Source organism: Lontra canadensis, unplaced genomic scaffold (genome assembly GCF_010015895.1).
Source record: "Lontra canadensis isolate GAN:19392208 unplaced genomic scaffold, GSC_riverotter_1.0 scaffold22, whole genome shotgun sequence".
In the NCBI taxonomy this organism is placed as follows: Eukaryota; Metazoa; Chordata; class Mammalia; order Carnivora; family Mustelidae; genus Lontra; species Lontra canadensis.
Window position 1 is genome coordinate 691,876 of NW_022631016.1, and position 15,511 is coordinate 707,386.

Sequence of the window (15,511 nt, forward strand, 5' to 3'; positions counted from 1 at the left end):
ACCAGGGCCCACACCTCTGTGACCCACACATTCGGGCCCATGTGAGACCAGTGTCCCGGGAGGTGGGAATTTCTCATCCGGGCCCCAGGCTGTCCCGCAGGCTTCCACTGGGGGGTCCACGGGTCCAGCAGACCCCGCGGGAGGCCCAGGCTCAGTCTACTGCGTCAGCCCATCACGGACCATCCCAGCGCGGGAGGACCCCATGCGGAGGGCACGATTGGCATGTCCCCCCGCCTGGCTGAGCCCCTGTGGCCACAGGTGCCTTGCTGTCCCATCGCTGCTCGAGGGCACCCGTGGCCGCTGGGGGCAAGAAAAGAAGCCCCTCCCGCCCCTGCCCTTGCCCCTGCCCCATCAGGGGAGTCCCACCCCTCCCCCAACCTGTGTCCCTGCACGTGGTGGGTGCCTGTGGGGGCCTGGGACTCGTGCAGTCACGGCTCTGCATCACCCCTCACGGTGACAAGTGAGGCTACAGTCGTCCCGGAATCAGAGGGTTGATTAGGAAGTCAGTGGTTTTTATGAAACAACTAAAGGAGCCAGTCTTGGGAGTCCTGGCACGTCCCCGAGGGGGAACAGGAGGCCCTCACTGGATGCGGGCTGGCCGTCGGCCTGGGGCACCAAAGGAGGCGCAGGCAGAGGGTGTGGGGTCAGGAAGAGACCTCCTGGGTGAGAGCAGGAGCCCGGCCCCGGTTACCAATTAACTGGCTCCACTGGTTTTCCTTTAAATCGTGAGACCACACACGGAGGCCCGGGAGGGTTCCACGGAGCCAGGGCAGAGCGAGCAGTGGGCATGGCGTGGGCCGGGGAAGCAGAGCCGCGTGGGGACGGCCGCGGGGACAAGAGGCCGGCGTGGGACAACAGGGGCCAGTACCTGCTGAGCTGCATTGGCTTCGCCGTGGGCCTCGGCAACATCTGGAGGTTCCCGTACCTGTGCCAGACCCACGGCGGAGGTGAGCCGTCCCCGCGAGCCCCGCGCCGGGAGCCCTTGCCGTGGAGGTCCGGCCCCTGGCCCCCCCTTCCGGGGCTCGGGGAGCTCCCCCAGCACCGCTCCTCACAAGGCTCCTGCAGCTCCGTGGGGTACGCACGGGCCAGGCCGCCCCCCACATCGGTGCCCAGGCCGCGGCACCCCCTCCCTGCACAAGAGTCCGTGGCTGTCACCCACAGCCCCGGGGAGTGGACCCTGAATGGCCCCCAGGCCAGGCCTGTCCTTTTCCGGGGTGCGACCTTGGGGCCCGTGGGGTCTCAGTGTCAGGTCAGCTTGCTGCCAAGCTCCCCTCTGCACGCGTAAGGCCTGAGGCCTCCAGAAGTCCTCTAGGGCCGTCTTCCCGCATCCACCGGCCCCCTGCTGGAAATAGGGGTGCTGTTCCCTTCGGGGGCGATTCCCCTGGCCCCCACCAGGAACAGGTCAGAAACGGAGGTCTGCGTGTGGCTGGTGGGGAGTCGTCCTGGCCCCTTGCGCCCCCCCCCCCACGGCCGTGCTGGGCGCACAGGGGTCAGGCCGCGCCCGGGGAGTGCGGGCTGGGGGTCTGCGGGAGCCGCCGTGGAACAGAGCAGGCGGCGGGCAGGGCCGGAGGTGGAGTCCCCGGTTTATGAGGAAGCTGCTTCCTGGAGTCTGTTTGGTTTTCCTGCTCATGAGAAGTTAGAGGAGACATCTCTGTGGGAGCCGCTGTCCCAGAGGGGTCAGAGCTTCCACGGGGGCCTGGGGCCGGGTGGGCACATGTGCCTTGGGTCGCGCCCCAGGCCTCCGAGCTGCCGTGTGCATCGGGGGAGGCACACGCAGACGCCCAGCCGTGAGCTGCACGCCGGCGGTCACTCCCGGTCGGTAAGTGCGCCTCTGACCGGAACTGGTTGGCCGTCACACTGCGCTACATCACGCAGGGACTGTCCTGCAAACGTGGCTTCCGGAACGCATGTGCTGGCGTGGCCTGGCCTGAGGGCTACGACCCGGGCGCTGGGCACCAGGACCAGCCCGTCACCACCTGCACTCGCGGGCCGGGGGAGGGGCCCTGCTGTTTGAATACTTCTTTTAGACCCTATTTCTGGGTGTGAAGCCCTGCGTGAAATGTCATAAAATAGTCAAGTTTCAAAGCTCCCCCTTTCCCTAAACAAGCAGCCTCCCGCGCAAACGACCTTTCTGCCTCACGTGGGCCATTGCTGATAACCTCGACGAAGAGATGAAGGGAAACCCTGTTGCATTTTTATTCTGCACAAACTCATGACCCAAGGGTGAATATTTTCTCTCTTCTCAGTGATTACTCAGATGCGTAGGCTTCTCTTTAGCGATAAGACTTAAAAGGCAACATTGTAGCAGAATTGGGGGAAACACTCAGCACACCTGCAGGGCGTCCTGCCCCGTCTCCGTGGCTCCTGGGTGCACATCGGCACCCGCCCTGCAGGTGGGGATCCCAGCAGTGGCCGGCGCAGGGCACCTGCCAGGGCCCAAGGTTCCAGCCCAGGAGTCATTCATGACACGCGTGGGGCGCCCTGTAAGTGGCCCGTGATCTCCGCATGGCTGTGTTGTGACCTCGGCACCCATGGGTTCCACGGAGCTGGTGGAGTCGCCACGTGATGAGCCCAGTGTGACCGTCCGTGCAGCTGCCCAGCGGGATGCCCGCCCTGGCTCTGCACTGGCCGTCGCCGTCCCCTGCAGGCTTCCCAGCCAGGCTGTCGGTTCCACGGAAGACTCCCGGGTTTCACGGGCATAGTGTGGCATTTCCAGATTGTCTGGAGCCCAATGTTCATCTTGGCATCACCAAGTCGTCCCAGCCACAGAGACAATCACGTGCCCGCCCTGGTCTCCGTCCTTTGTTTTCTCTCTGGGCGGTCTTGGGGGCGATCCTCAGCTGTGACAGGCTCCGTCCCGATCAGACAGAACTTCTCCACAACATCTTCTCAGTGGACAGGGCTGGGTATCTCTCACCCAGCTCTGCTCGGGCTGGCCGTGCACGGGGCTCTCCCAGACCCGTTGCCATCTCGCCAGCCCTCCCTCCCGCCCGGGAGAAACTCCTTTTCTCTCTTCGTCTGACACCACCGCGTGAGGGTTTTGCCCACACCGCCTGATTCTCCCAATCCTAGCCGCATTTAACCCGTTTCTGTCTGTCTACCTGCAGCAAGCGCGGGCTGGACGAGGAAGGGCTCGGCCCGCGGTGCTGTTGCACGGCAGAGCACAGTGTCAAGACCTGGGTCCCAGGTCGCCCACAGCATCCGTCCAACCTGTGGCAAGTTGGGAGCGCCGACAACCCCTCCTCGGGTCAGAATCTTGTAGAAGGGCTCGCAGAACCCATGAAGCAGTCCACTTGCTGTACCAGGTTTTTATAGAGAACACGGCCCAGAGCAGCCACGGGCAGGGACGCACAGAGTGAGGGCGTCGGAGCTCCCCGCTCCCTCCAGCACCTCCCGGGCTCCGCCGCCTGGAGCCGTCCAAGCCCCGCAGCCTACGGTTTTCACACGGAGGTTCCATTCTGCAGGCGCCGGTGACGGAGTCACCAGCCTGGGTGAGGAGCCGTCTCTGGGCCCTCCGCCCAGCCTGGAAGCCGAAGTGGGGCTCCACGTCCCGCCTCTCCGATCGCGTGGCTGGGTTGTCCGGGGACCGGCCGCCTCCTCCAGAGGTTTTTATCCAGGTCGCGGTTCGCATGGGTTTCAGGCGGGGCCACAGTGCACCGAGCAAGCAGTAGTCTCCGTTTGTGACCACAGAGCCGCTCCCTTCTCTTCTCCCTGAAGCGCGGCTGATTTGGCTGCGGAGAGGAAGGCCCCTCCCCTCCCCGGCACTGCTCCTCCTGGCGTCCCGGCTGGGCCCGCTGGCTGCGACCCCCCCGCAGAGCAGGGTCCATGGGTCCTGGCTGGCCTGAGCCTGCAGGGCCCTTCCAGGCAGCGAGTCACACGCCCGGGACCCAGAGCCCCTGTCTGACGCCCAGACACCCACTCCCGGGCTCCGGGCAGCTGGTCCCCTGTCCCTACCATGTTGCAGGTGTTTGCGTGAGGCCCAAGGGGGGCTGGAAGGTGCACACACTGCGCGGGACCCCACAGAGCGAGGCACAGGTGGGGTGGGGTGGGAAGAGGGCAGCCTGGGGAGGGGTCCCCCATCTGGACCCTATCTCCCTGGCCCGTGGCTGGCCTCTCTCCCTGCCAGGGGCTCCATGAAGTGGTCCGGGCTATATTCACAGCCCAGCACCAAGCCCCTGCCCGCAGGTGCCCTGCTCGTCCCTGGGGCTACAGCAGCCCTTGAGGCCATCTCCCCGAACTCCACCTTGTTCTCTCACGCTTTATGGTCTGGCCACGACGTGGATGACACCAGCAAGCACTGTTTGTCCCAAACGCTGGAGTCCTATGCAGAAGCTGATGCGGGCTGAGGGGCTACATGTCCTCTTCGGGGCCCTGGCTCAGGGTCAAAACCTGAGCGAGACGCAAAATCCCAGAGAGAGCCTGGCCTCATGGAGGCTGGGCTGGCGCCGGGCTGGTGCAGGGAGACTCAGGGAGCACGGTTGCTGGCGTGGTCTGCCCTGTGTGTGCGGGGGGTGGCAGTGGACCCACACGCTGCAGTTAACTGGGAGAAAACACAGCTCCCGACTGCACAGGGACTACCTTCCCCCAGCAGTATGGGAACATGCACCGTCCTGTGGGGTGCAGGAGCCGGCACCCCACACACGCCCCCAGGTGATCTGGTAGGCCCCCTCGGGGCTGTGGGCTCCCGGGAAGGTCAGGCCCCTCCCTCCTCACACCTGTGGCCTTTCTCCTGCTCCGGCCACTGCTGGCTCCTGGGGGAGAAATTTGTGGCTCTCCCATGGATCCCACAGAGGGGATCAGTGTGTGCTCCCTTGGGGACCATGGAGCTTCCCGCCACCGTGGCTACAGGTGCCCACCTCCCAGCCTGGACGCGCAGGCACGGAGAGACGGGTCCCAGCCTCCGCGCAGGCATGGAGCTCCAGACACCGTTTCAAATGTCCTCCTTCTCCAACATTCTGCCAGGAGCACAGACCAGCCCCACGTTACAGCAGGGTCCATAATCGGGGTGCGGGGTGTCCCTCTAAGAACAACACTGCCCCCAGGGGCTCTCAGGTGGGACGCTGCTGAGGGATTGGAAACAGCCACAGACCAGGTGCCTGATGCATAGGCCCATCTGCCCGAGCCCAAGGCCGCACCGGGCCGTTGTCCACCCTCCACTGACCACGATGTCTTTGCAGGGGCTTTCCTCATCCCCTACCTCATTGCGCTGGTCCTTGAGGGGATCCCCATCTTCTACATCGAGCTGGCCATCGGCCAGCGCCTGCGGAGAGGGAGCATCGGGGTGTGGACGGCCATCTCGCCCTACCTGGGCGGAGTGGGTAGGCTGCCCGCCTCGGACTCCTGCCCGGAGCTGCTGGGAGGGCGGGGCTGGGGGCCCCGTGGGTGCCCTGCATCAGCTTGTCACTCCAGTGCACAATCAGTGGCTTTGACCCTGCCAGAGAGGGGCCTGGACCTAACAGGGTAGGGAGGTGCGTGTGGCCGCGTTCCCGCAGGAGCTCAGTCTGCTCATGCTCTCAGCACACCTCTTCTGGGAGGCCCGCTTTGGTTCCCCCAAAGCCCCAGGAGGCAGCTGAGTGCAGGGTGCTGGTGGGGTGAGCTCAGGGCACAGGAGGGGGAGGCAGCAGGCCCAGCCCCACGGAGCAGCAGCGAGCTCTCCCAGATCGCCCATGCACGTGTCCCCGCGGGTGTTGAGCCCACACGTCCTGGGAACCTGAGAGTGTCCGGCGAGGCTGGAGGGAGGGAGCCTGTGACACCCGCCGCATGGGGGCTTCAGCACTGTGTGCGAGGCCCGCCGGAAAGCCCATGCAGAGGCAGACCCCGGCCCAGCTGTGGATGGAGCCACACGGCCACATGTTTCCCCTGGGTGCATGCAGACAGATGTGGGCCAGCAGAAGGGCGGGCGGCCTCGGGGCGACAGGGAGCAGGGTGGGGTGCCATGTCTGGAGCCCGGAGGCCGGGGAGGGGGAGGCGCTGACCACCGCCTCCTGCAGGGTTGGGCTGCCTCACCGTGTCCTTCCTGGTCAGCCTGTACTACAACACGGTCCTCTCATGGGTGCTGTGGTACCTGCTCAACTCCTTCCAGGACCCGCTGCCCTGGAGCTCCTGCCCACTGGACATCAACCGCACAGGTGGCATGGGTGGGGGGACGGCACTCTGCCTCAAGCGGGCCCTGCTCGTGCTCCCTGGACGGCACACCCGGAACCCTGCTCTCCCTACTCTGCCGCACCTGACCGTGGGTGGGCCTGGGGACCCCAGGGACCCCGTATTCACAGCCCGGCCGCGTGCACGCCTGCCCACCAGTGAGAGGCTGAGTGGGTGGGACCTCGGCTCCTGCTGGATCATTCCAACCCTCAGCCACGGTTTCAGCAGAGGACGGCCTCACGACCCGGGGAAAAAGTCGCTATTTTGCACTGCTTCACAAAGCTGTGTTAACCCTCCTTCCCTTCCTGCCTCTGCTGACAATAACTTGGCCTGTCCTGCACGAGGCCAGCCCAGGGGCAAGTCTGGGCCTGGAGCTCCCTATATCCACCCTCTGGCCCTCGCTGTGCGCCCTGGGTGGGGGGGGGCACAGGTCCTGCCTGGTGTGCCTGGTGTTTAGGCAGCAGCCCTGGGCTGGGTTACTGCAGACTGCACTCCTGGGCAGAGGCCTGCAGAGCCCACAGCCAGGCCTGAGCCCTGTGGCCAGCCCCTAAAAGAAGCCTCCTGGTTCCAGCGTTCGAGGCCGAGTGCCAAGCCAGCAGCACCGTGAGCTACTTCTGGTACCGGCAGACGCTGAACATCACGGCCGACATCAGCGACAACGGCTCCATCCAGTGGAGGCTGCTGGCCTGCTTGGCTGCGTCCTGGGCAGTGGTGTACCTGTGTGTCATCAGAGGCATCGAAACCACAGGGAAGGTGCGGCCCCTCGGTGGACCCCACTGCCTGCTCCCTCCAGCTCAGTGTTCAAGCACGGGTTTAGAAGCTGCGCTGGGAGGGCGCAGATGTGAGGGCCAGTGCGCTCCCTGGAGATGGGCGCCTGTACCCCGCGACACAGTGCAGACACCAACGGGGGGTTTTCTCCCCTCTTTTCCTTTTAACCCGTTTGGGTCTCTAGGTTTTAAGTGTGTTTCTCTTGATGTGCACAGAGGATGCTGAGTTTCTGGTGGTCCCTGCCCTTGTTTCGCTGTTTAGACCGTTTACATTTAGTGTGACCATCAGTGCAGGTTCTGCCGGCTGTCCTGTGATTATTTCCTGCCAGTCCCCTCGGTTCTCCACTCTGGCTGCTCCCATTTCCTGGGTGTTTCTTGTGACCCTGCTCTGTCCGTCTGTTGGCTTGTCAGTGGTAACGGTTATCCCCTCAGGGCTTGACGACGGGCTTGGCCATCTGTCCTTCTGGGAGCAATGCCACCCATGGGATGAGGCAGGAGACCCTCACTCAGGCTGCACTGCCTTCCTCGGCTTTCCTGCAGCTGGCTCACATTTCACTACGACGGTCTGCGAGCAGCCAGTGTGTCCTGGCGTGCTTGTCTAAAACAGTTTACTGTCTCCTGAAGAGACATATATCAGTGATAGGGAAAAACGTGTCAGCGGCTCCTCACGTGGTTTCTGTGCAGGCCTGGGCCTCTGTCTTGCATGCCTGCCTTCACCGTGCATCCTTCCCTCTCCCGGGGCTCAGACAAGTCCCACGCTACACGTGTCCTCCCGTTCAATGTGGGTGACATAGCCCCTTGCTTTCCCCAACCGTGGCTCCGACACACGACTGTGGCCCTTCTGCCCAGGTCCAGGCGTGGGCGTGTGCCTGCTCATCTCACTGGTGTGTTATGGTTACTGTCCCATGAGCGTCTTTGTGCTCGGGAGGACCAGAACTACTGCATTAGACCAAAGCAACCATTAGGCCCGACAACCCACCAGAAATTCCAGAGACCCCTGAGATGGATGTCCCTGCCGGGCACTGAGATGACAGTCAGTCTGTGCTCGGGGACTGGGGGTGGCAGTGAGGAAAGACTGTCATCGTGGATTTATTCTGAGCAGACCCCATGTGTGCAGACCCCCAACCACACCTGACGGCAGAGGGGGCACTGGTCCTATGCCGGGGAGATGGGTGTGGGCGCGTGTATGGCCCCAGGGCCCCTGTGAAGTGGCCGGCTGTGGGCACTGGGGTGGAGGGGAGAGGTGCAGTGTGGGTAGGAGGGAGGCTCGCCCGCCTGGTACAGTCAGTGCCCGCCCCACAGACACAGTGTGTATGTGACTCCACTTGTGACCGTCCCCAGGAGCTCCAGACCCTTGGGGCCTGACTGGGGCCCACACACCCCATGGCGCCCTTGGCCCCCACTGGGCTGGAATCCCAGACGATGGATGGGGGGCCAGCCACAGAGGCACCTACCACACAGCTGCCTCTTGCGGGTTTTCTGCAGAGCGGATACCACTGAAAAGTCTAATAATTTGGTCTTTTTTAAAGGCAATTTATTTCACAGCCCTGTTCCCTTACCTGGTCCTGACAATCTTCCTTATCCGAGGACTCACCCTGCCTGGGGCGGTCAGAGGGTTAATCTACCTGTTCACTCCGAATGTAAGTTGGTTTGAATTGAGTCCAGGTTCTAGGCTCCAGGAAACACACGAGTCAGAGGCAGAGCCCAGCCCAGCTCGCAACATCCCCTGGCCGTGGGAATGGCCACTAGGCAGAGGCCAGGCCGCCCAGGGCCATGTGCGGGTGAGGGCAAGGACGAGGGTGGGATGGGGTCCCAGGGAGGAGGTCAGGGTCAGAGGAAGGGAGCAGGAGGAGGACTTGACTTGTGACATGGATCCTGAGGGATGTTGCTGGTGGGGTTCAGGAAAGAAGCCATCTGGAGGCCCAGATGTCCCACCCCAGAGCCCTGCACCCCATACCTCCGAGGACCTTGCGAGCTGCTCGCACTATACCCAGCAAGCCGTCACAGGACCTGGGGGCCCGCACCCCTCTTAGACCCTCACACACTCTCTAGGACCCCAGCATTCTGTGGGAGCTTCCAGGGGCTGCACAGCAGCAGGAAGGGGGCCCTGGCTGTGAACGTGGGTCTGCCTGGCTCCGTCCCCAGCAGCAGAGACTCCAGGTGCCGAGTCCCAGCCACCGCGGGACGCTTCGAGTCCCTCAGAACCCCCAGGTCTGAGACAGCAAGTCAGGCTGCTCAGGCCCATTTCTCAGCCCCGAGCAGTCTGTCAGCCATACTCCAAGCCCACGCGGACGGGAGCCATGGCCCGTCACAGAACAGCGCGGCCGCGCTTGCTGAGGGAGCTGCCCTCTCGGCGGGGGTCCTCGGCTGCCCACACGCCTTCAGGGGAGTCGCCTCACAGGTAGCTGGGGCGGGGGGTTTTCGGGGCTGGTGGGTTCCGTCAGCGGCACAACCCTTCCCAGGTGCGGACTCTCCGGAACCCGCGGGTGTGGCTGGATGCGGCCACGCAGATTTTCTTCTCCCTGTCCCTGGCCTTCGGGGGACACATCGCTTTTGCCAGTTACAACCCGCCCAGGTAGGGACCAGGCTCGGGGTGGGCTCCCTCCGACGCTGGGGCTGGGTCTCCCATCCTGAAGCTCCAGGAGAGCCTCGAGCCCGTGGGGCGTAATGTCCCATGTGGCCTGCTGTGAACCTGTGCTAAGAGCAGGCTCACGGGGCTCCTACCGCCGGGCCCCCACGGCGGCCACTAGCGTGTTCCGTGGAAAGAGCCCAGACAGTCAGTCCCTGGAACAAGGTCTCACCAGGGCTGACGCCATCACAGGCAGCAGAGGTGTCACGCTCGAGGCCAGAGAAGTAGAGTCATGGGGTCCATCAGCTCCCTGGTCACTTAAGATAGATGCAGGGCCCACATGGGGCCACCTGTGGTGAGGACCCCGGGTGCTTGGCCTCACCACCCACCGCCTCACAAGCCCCCGGGGTTCTATGTGGCAGCCAGAGCTTCTCCCCTGACAACGTGCAGGGGTGGGATGGGGGCGTGGGGGGCTTCCCAGGCCTGCACCAGACAAGGGACCACCTCAGCCCCCTCCACGTAGCTCGTGTGGAGATGATGTCAGCAAAGCCCACTCCAGGCTCCATGAGGCCCCACACTGTCCTTAGCTCCCGGTCTCCAGGCCTTGGGGACAGGGGTGGAGGCTGAGGCTTTTAGACCACCACCTTCTTGAGCTGGGGTGGGCGGGGCAGGGCCTGGTCGGGAGGGGGTCAAGGGGAAGGGGTCAGAGGGGAGGGGATCAGCTGGAGGGTAGGCAGGGAGGGGTCCATGGGGAGGGGCCATGGAAGGGGGTCTGAGACCATCCTGAGACCAGCAGGGACAGACCCAGGTATGGGGGTCGTGGGCATGTAGGCTCTGTGTGGGGGGTGGTCCTAGGTGGGGATGTGGGGATGGCCCTAAGCACAGATGTGCCATGTGTGTGTGTCTGCCAGGTACAACTGTGAGAAGGACGCGGTGACCATCGCCCTGGTTAACAGCATGACTTCCCTGTATGCGTCCATTGCAGTGTTCTCAGTTTTGGGATTCAAGGCAGCCAAAGACCACGGGCGCTGCCTGGACAGGTGAGCATGACGCCCTTGGCTCTGAGGGCGGGGTGTCCATGGAGCACGGCGCTCAGGCACTGGCTGCCGTTCGGGGGTCACTCAAGCACCGTCTTCCCCCTGGGGGTGGGGTGGAACAACTCCAGAGGCCCCCGCCCGCCGCAGCCTGGAGCCTGACCCCATATGCAAGTGGGGTCTCCAGCCGACGCTGGCTAAGAGGAGGTCGGACCTATCCCACACCTGTGTCCTTACGAGAGACTGGCAGGGACACGCAGACACACATGGGGGAGGCCGTGTCAGGAGGCAGAGGCTGGAGGGACGCAGCCATGAGCCTGGGGACACTGGGGCACCAGAATCAGTTTGTTCAAAGGCTTTCGGTCTGTCGCGCCACCACGAAAGCACAGGACACGGAGGCTGTCAGCATCACGGGCACGGAACGGCTGAGGCCCGCAATTCTGGTTTGCAAGCAGCCCTCCAGAGGCGGTCGAGCAGGCCCCATGGGGGGCGCAGTCTCGGCCCTCTGTAATGGTGCCAGGCACCCACGGTGCCCAGGGCAGCCCCCTGTCAGCCGTGACACCTGTGCGAACACGCTCAGGCCATGCTCAGGCTACGCTCGGGGGCGTGAGTGGGGAGCCGGAGCAGATGCACAGCTGAGCTCGGGCCCTATGGGCCGTGTGCACCCGTTGGAATGTTCTGGAGAGGCTACAGGGCCCGCGTGGTGAACGGCGCGGTCCCCACTGGGGAACGGCAGGCGCGGCTCTTCCAGCTCTTTCCACTGAGCACCGTGCATGAGTCCGTGCTCACCGGGGCAGCCGGTACTCAGGCCTGCACGGGCTCCCCGGCCCAAGCCAACGGAACGGATGCTTGTGACCGAACAAGGAGAAAGCAGAGGGCCCCCGACCCGGGCCCCGGGCAACTCTTCCCAAGGCCACGAACGGTCCCAGAAGCGCCGCGAGTACTCATGTCGAGGTTACAGGAGATTTCAGCAAGTGGGCAAAGGAAGAAGTCCGGGGATATCCCCTGGCTTGTGTGAGCCACGAGCCTTGAAGCCGGGGAACACCCGCTGGGGGCGGCAGGTGGGGGCTGTCCAGGGCCGCTACTCTGACCTGCTGTGCTCTCGGGGGAGCGTCCCCTCCAGGCCAGGCTCTGTCCCTGCAGCGAGTGCAGCCCGGCCCTCCCCAGGTGCTGGTGTCCTTCCGGGTGTTTCGGGCTGCAACGTGCCCGGCCTAGCGTGCCCCCGCCTGCCCGTGTCTCTGCAGAAACCTCCTTCGCCTCCTCAACGCGTTCGATCTCCCCGACCAGAGCATCTCCAGGGACGACTACGCCACCGTCCTTGCACACCTGAATGCCACCCAGCCCGAGAGCGTGGCCAGGCTCCCCCTGGAGGTCTGCCTTCTGGAGGACTTCCTGGATAAGGTACCCGCGGGGCCCGGCTTTGTTCCCGAAGGCTGCAAACCTTGTCCACAGAGCTGGCCCGGGCTGGCGTGGCAGCTGTGAACAGAGCCTCCGGGCCAGCCGTGTGCCTCTGTGGGGTCACAGCGTGAGGCCCCGTGCGCATGTTGCAGAGCGCCTCGGGCACCGGCCTGGCCTTCGTTGTCTTCACGGAGGCCGTCCTCCACATGCCGGGCGCCCCCGGCTGGGCCGTGCTCTTTTTCGGGATGCTGTTCACCTTGGGCCTGTCGTCCATGTTCGGGAACATGGAGAGCATCATCACACCCCTGCTGGACATGGGAGTCGTGCGTAGATCTGTCCCCAAGGAGGTCCTGACCGGTGAGCAGACAGCCAGCCTGCCCTGTGGGCCTGTCCCCATGTCCTGCAGTCTGTCCACTGCCGCCTGCTGTCCAGATGCCCTCCCTCCGTGACCATCCCAGTGGGAGCCCAGGTCTGGCCTCGCCGCCCCTCAGGGCGGGTCCCCATGGCTCTGCACTCACTCAGCATCCCACGAGGGCCATCGTGGGGGACCCCGGGGTCCGGCAGGGGCAGAGCAGGGGTGAGTCCCAGCACTGCCCCCGGGACAGCAGGCCCCCATCATGTGTCCTCCTGCCCGCGGGCACGGAGCTGGGGGCGCCAGGGGCAGGGCGGTGGGCTCAGCCGCGGAGGTGCCGCTGTCCCTCCAGGCCTGGTCTGCCTGCTCTGCTTCCTCTCGGCCACCGGCTTCGCGCTGCAGTCGGGTAGCTACTGGCTGCGGGTGTTCGACAACTACGCGGCTCCCCTGAACCTCATCATCTTCGCCTTCTTCGAGGTGGTCGGTGTCGCTTACGTGTACGGGATGCCCCAGTGAGTATGCGTCCCCTGGGGCTGCCCTCCCACTCCTGGCGCTCCCCCCGACCCCCGCCCGTGCACGAGGCACCCGCACCCTGGCAGCTGCCTGCCCCGGCCGCACAGGACAGGGCAGGACCATCTGAGCCCCCTCCCCAAACAGACTCGCGGGGGGGCTTCCCCGTGGTCCAAAGCAGCTCTGTCGGGACCCGGCCCCACCTCGTTGCATGGGCCTCCAGCCCGTCGGGGTGGGCGGCAGGCCTGCCCGTCTCCAGCCTCTCGTGGCAGACTCCTGCGGCCAAGGATGGGGCAACTCTAGGGCACTGGGGGGCCTCCTGTCCTGACCCTCTGAGGAGCCCAGCACGTGCCCCGCCCATCCCCACCTGGACTCACAAGTGCACCACACCCGCCCCCTCTGTCCCTCCCATCACACTTGTGCTCACACCTGTTGCACCTGTCACACCTGTCCTCATACCTGTGCTCACACCTGCATTCACACCTGTGCTCACACCTGTACTTAAACCTGCCACTCATACCTGTCACACCTGTCAGTCTCACTTCTCACACCTGCTACTCCTGTGCCCCTGCTCAGACGGTCCTAGAAGTCGTGACCCCTTTCCCTGTCCCCTAGGGGGTCCTGGGCAGCCCCGGATGCTGCTCTGTGGCATCGGGGCCACGGGCTTGTGCCCTGGAGAGGGAGGAGTAAGAGGCAGCCGTCCAGTGGGGACTCGCCCAGCAGTGAGGACAGAAACAGTGAGCCCTGGGCACAACCAGCCACGGGGCGTCAGACGGAGATGCTTAGGAGAAGAGCTGAGGGAAGGGCTGTGAGTTCCTGCCGGCTCCTGGGCATAGTGGGCATAGCTGACACCGGGGCCCAGGGTGGCTGCCGTGGCCACTGCGTGTCCTGGTCTCCTCTACCCCCAGACCCTAGCAGAGACTGGGAGACCCCAGGAGCTTCCCTGCCCAGGCCTCTGTCCCAGCAGGATGACCTTTCCATATAATGACCTGGGAAAGCTGTGGGGGCAACAGAGTGCTGGGGACAGCCCCTGTGGGCCCTAGCTCAGTGACACTGGCTGAAGGCTATGGTAGAGCAGGTCAGTGGGTGAGCTCAAGCCCAGTGTCTCTGTGACAGGTTCAGCGATGACATAGCCTGCATGACTGGGAGGCGGCCTGGTCTCTATTGGCGGGTGACCTGGAAGGTCGTCAGCCCGCTGTTGCTGCTTACCATCTTCGTGGCCTACATTGCTGTCCTGGCCTGGACGCCGCTGAGCTACAGGGCCTGGGATCCCCGATACGTAGGTCCTCTGGAGGGCGCTGGGAGCCACTTTGGGCCTGCCCTGGCCCTCCTCTGGTGCCGTCCAGGGCCCAGATATCATCCTAAGTGACCTCATGAGCCGCCAGATGTCCAGGGTCCACTGGGGGCATCAGAGCCGACCCTGGCAGGGACTTGGGCAAGGCTCAGTGGCAGGAGGACTGAGCAGCCTCCAGGTCCCCAGGGTAGCTCAGCCAGGGACGAGGCCTCGAGACGCGCTGCTCAGGCTCTGTGGGGCCGCCCCTGCGCACCTGCTCCTGGTCGGAGTCGAGGGAAGGTGTGTGCGTCACTGGGCTGCCGCTGAGTGTGCTCCGAAGAAAGGGAGCACAGGGCAGTCTGCTGCCAGCCCTTCCCTGTCCCCTGGGCTGCACCCTGAGCTGCGGGGACCCCGCCGACCTGCCACCATCGTGTCCCTCCAAACCTCACTGTGCTGTCCCTTCTCGGGAGCACAGAAATCACTTGTTCCAAGCCCTCCTTATACATGTGGCCCCACGTCGCCAGCGGTAGGCGAAGGAGGAGCGGCACCATGGTTTTCAAGAATTTTCATGACAATTGTCCTGTCAGATTCCCACTCTCGTGCCTCACGGTGACCTCAGAAGAGGCCCCTCACATTGTGTGGATGATGTCACCGTCTCTTACGGAAGCGGGAGCGGGACACGGGGTCCAGCGTGGCCCCGAGGCCGTGCAGCCCCTCAGGGTGGTGGGGGGCGCTCCACAGATGGCCCCAGATCTCAGGCCGGGGTCTCAGGGACCCCATCCCCATGAGAGGCTCAGCCCCAAACCTGAACCTTTGGCCAGGTCCTCGCTGCCACCACCCCCCACCCCCACCCCAGACTGAGTGAGCCTGTTTCATGTCAGGAAGAGGCCGGATGAGACGGCCGACACCACTCAGTCCCTGTGGCCGAGGGTCAGCCTCACCTGCCCCTTCCCCAAAGTCTCACCTATGGCCTTGTGTCCCCACAGGCATGGTTCCCGTCACGGCAGGAGAAGTTGTACCCGGGCTGGGTGCAGGCCACCTGCGTCCTCCTGTGCTTCCTGCCCGCACTGTGGGTCCCGGCTGTGGCACTTGTCCAGCAGCTCGCCAAGCGCAGACAGAAGCAGGACACCTGGCAGGATGGGTGTCCGAAGCCGCAGGATGGAGGGGCCAGCTGAGGGTCGGGCTGGGGGTGGCAGGGGGGACCGGCCTATGGGCCTCCTGCTGGCAGAGAGCTGGACCCCATTACACACTTGCCCAGACCCTGACCTGTGGCTGCTTCTTCCCAACCCCGCTGCGTTCCGCCGACCCTGCTCACGGCACAGCCCAGCTCTGTGACCACAGTCCACGCTGTCCCTCTAGCCCCTGGGGCCCTGCCCTCTGGGGTGACACACGGAGCTATCTGTGGGGCCGCACACTGTGCCCAGCGAGTACACATAAGGGCCGAAGGGCAGGCGGGCCCCGAGGCCA

General features: G+C 64.6%; 1 protein-coding gene across 1 annotated transcript; it reads left to right on the plus strand.

Annotated features, from left to right (window-relative positions):
* The first annotated feature begins 787 nt into the window (after positions 1 to 787).
* On the plus strand, positions 788 to 15,309 carry SLC6A18 (solute carrier family 6 member 18). The gene is made up of 12 exons (XM_032861834.1): positions 788 to 947; positions 5,178 to 5,318; positions 5,991 to 6,128; positions 6,713 to 6,894; positions 8,438 to 8,548; positions 9,371 to 9,483; positions 10,389 to 10,517; positions 11,756 to 11,912; positions 12,062 to 12,266; positions 12,614 to 12,773; positions 13,888 to 14,050; positions 15,031 to 15,309. Exons 1-12 carry the CDS (start codon positions 788 to 790, stop codon positions 15,217 to 15,219), a joined length of 1,848 nt encoding a protein of 615 aa, XP_032717725.1. The 3' UTR covers positions 15,220 to 15,309.
* The last annotated feature ends 202 nt before the right edge of the window (positions 15,310 to 15,511 follow it).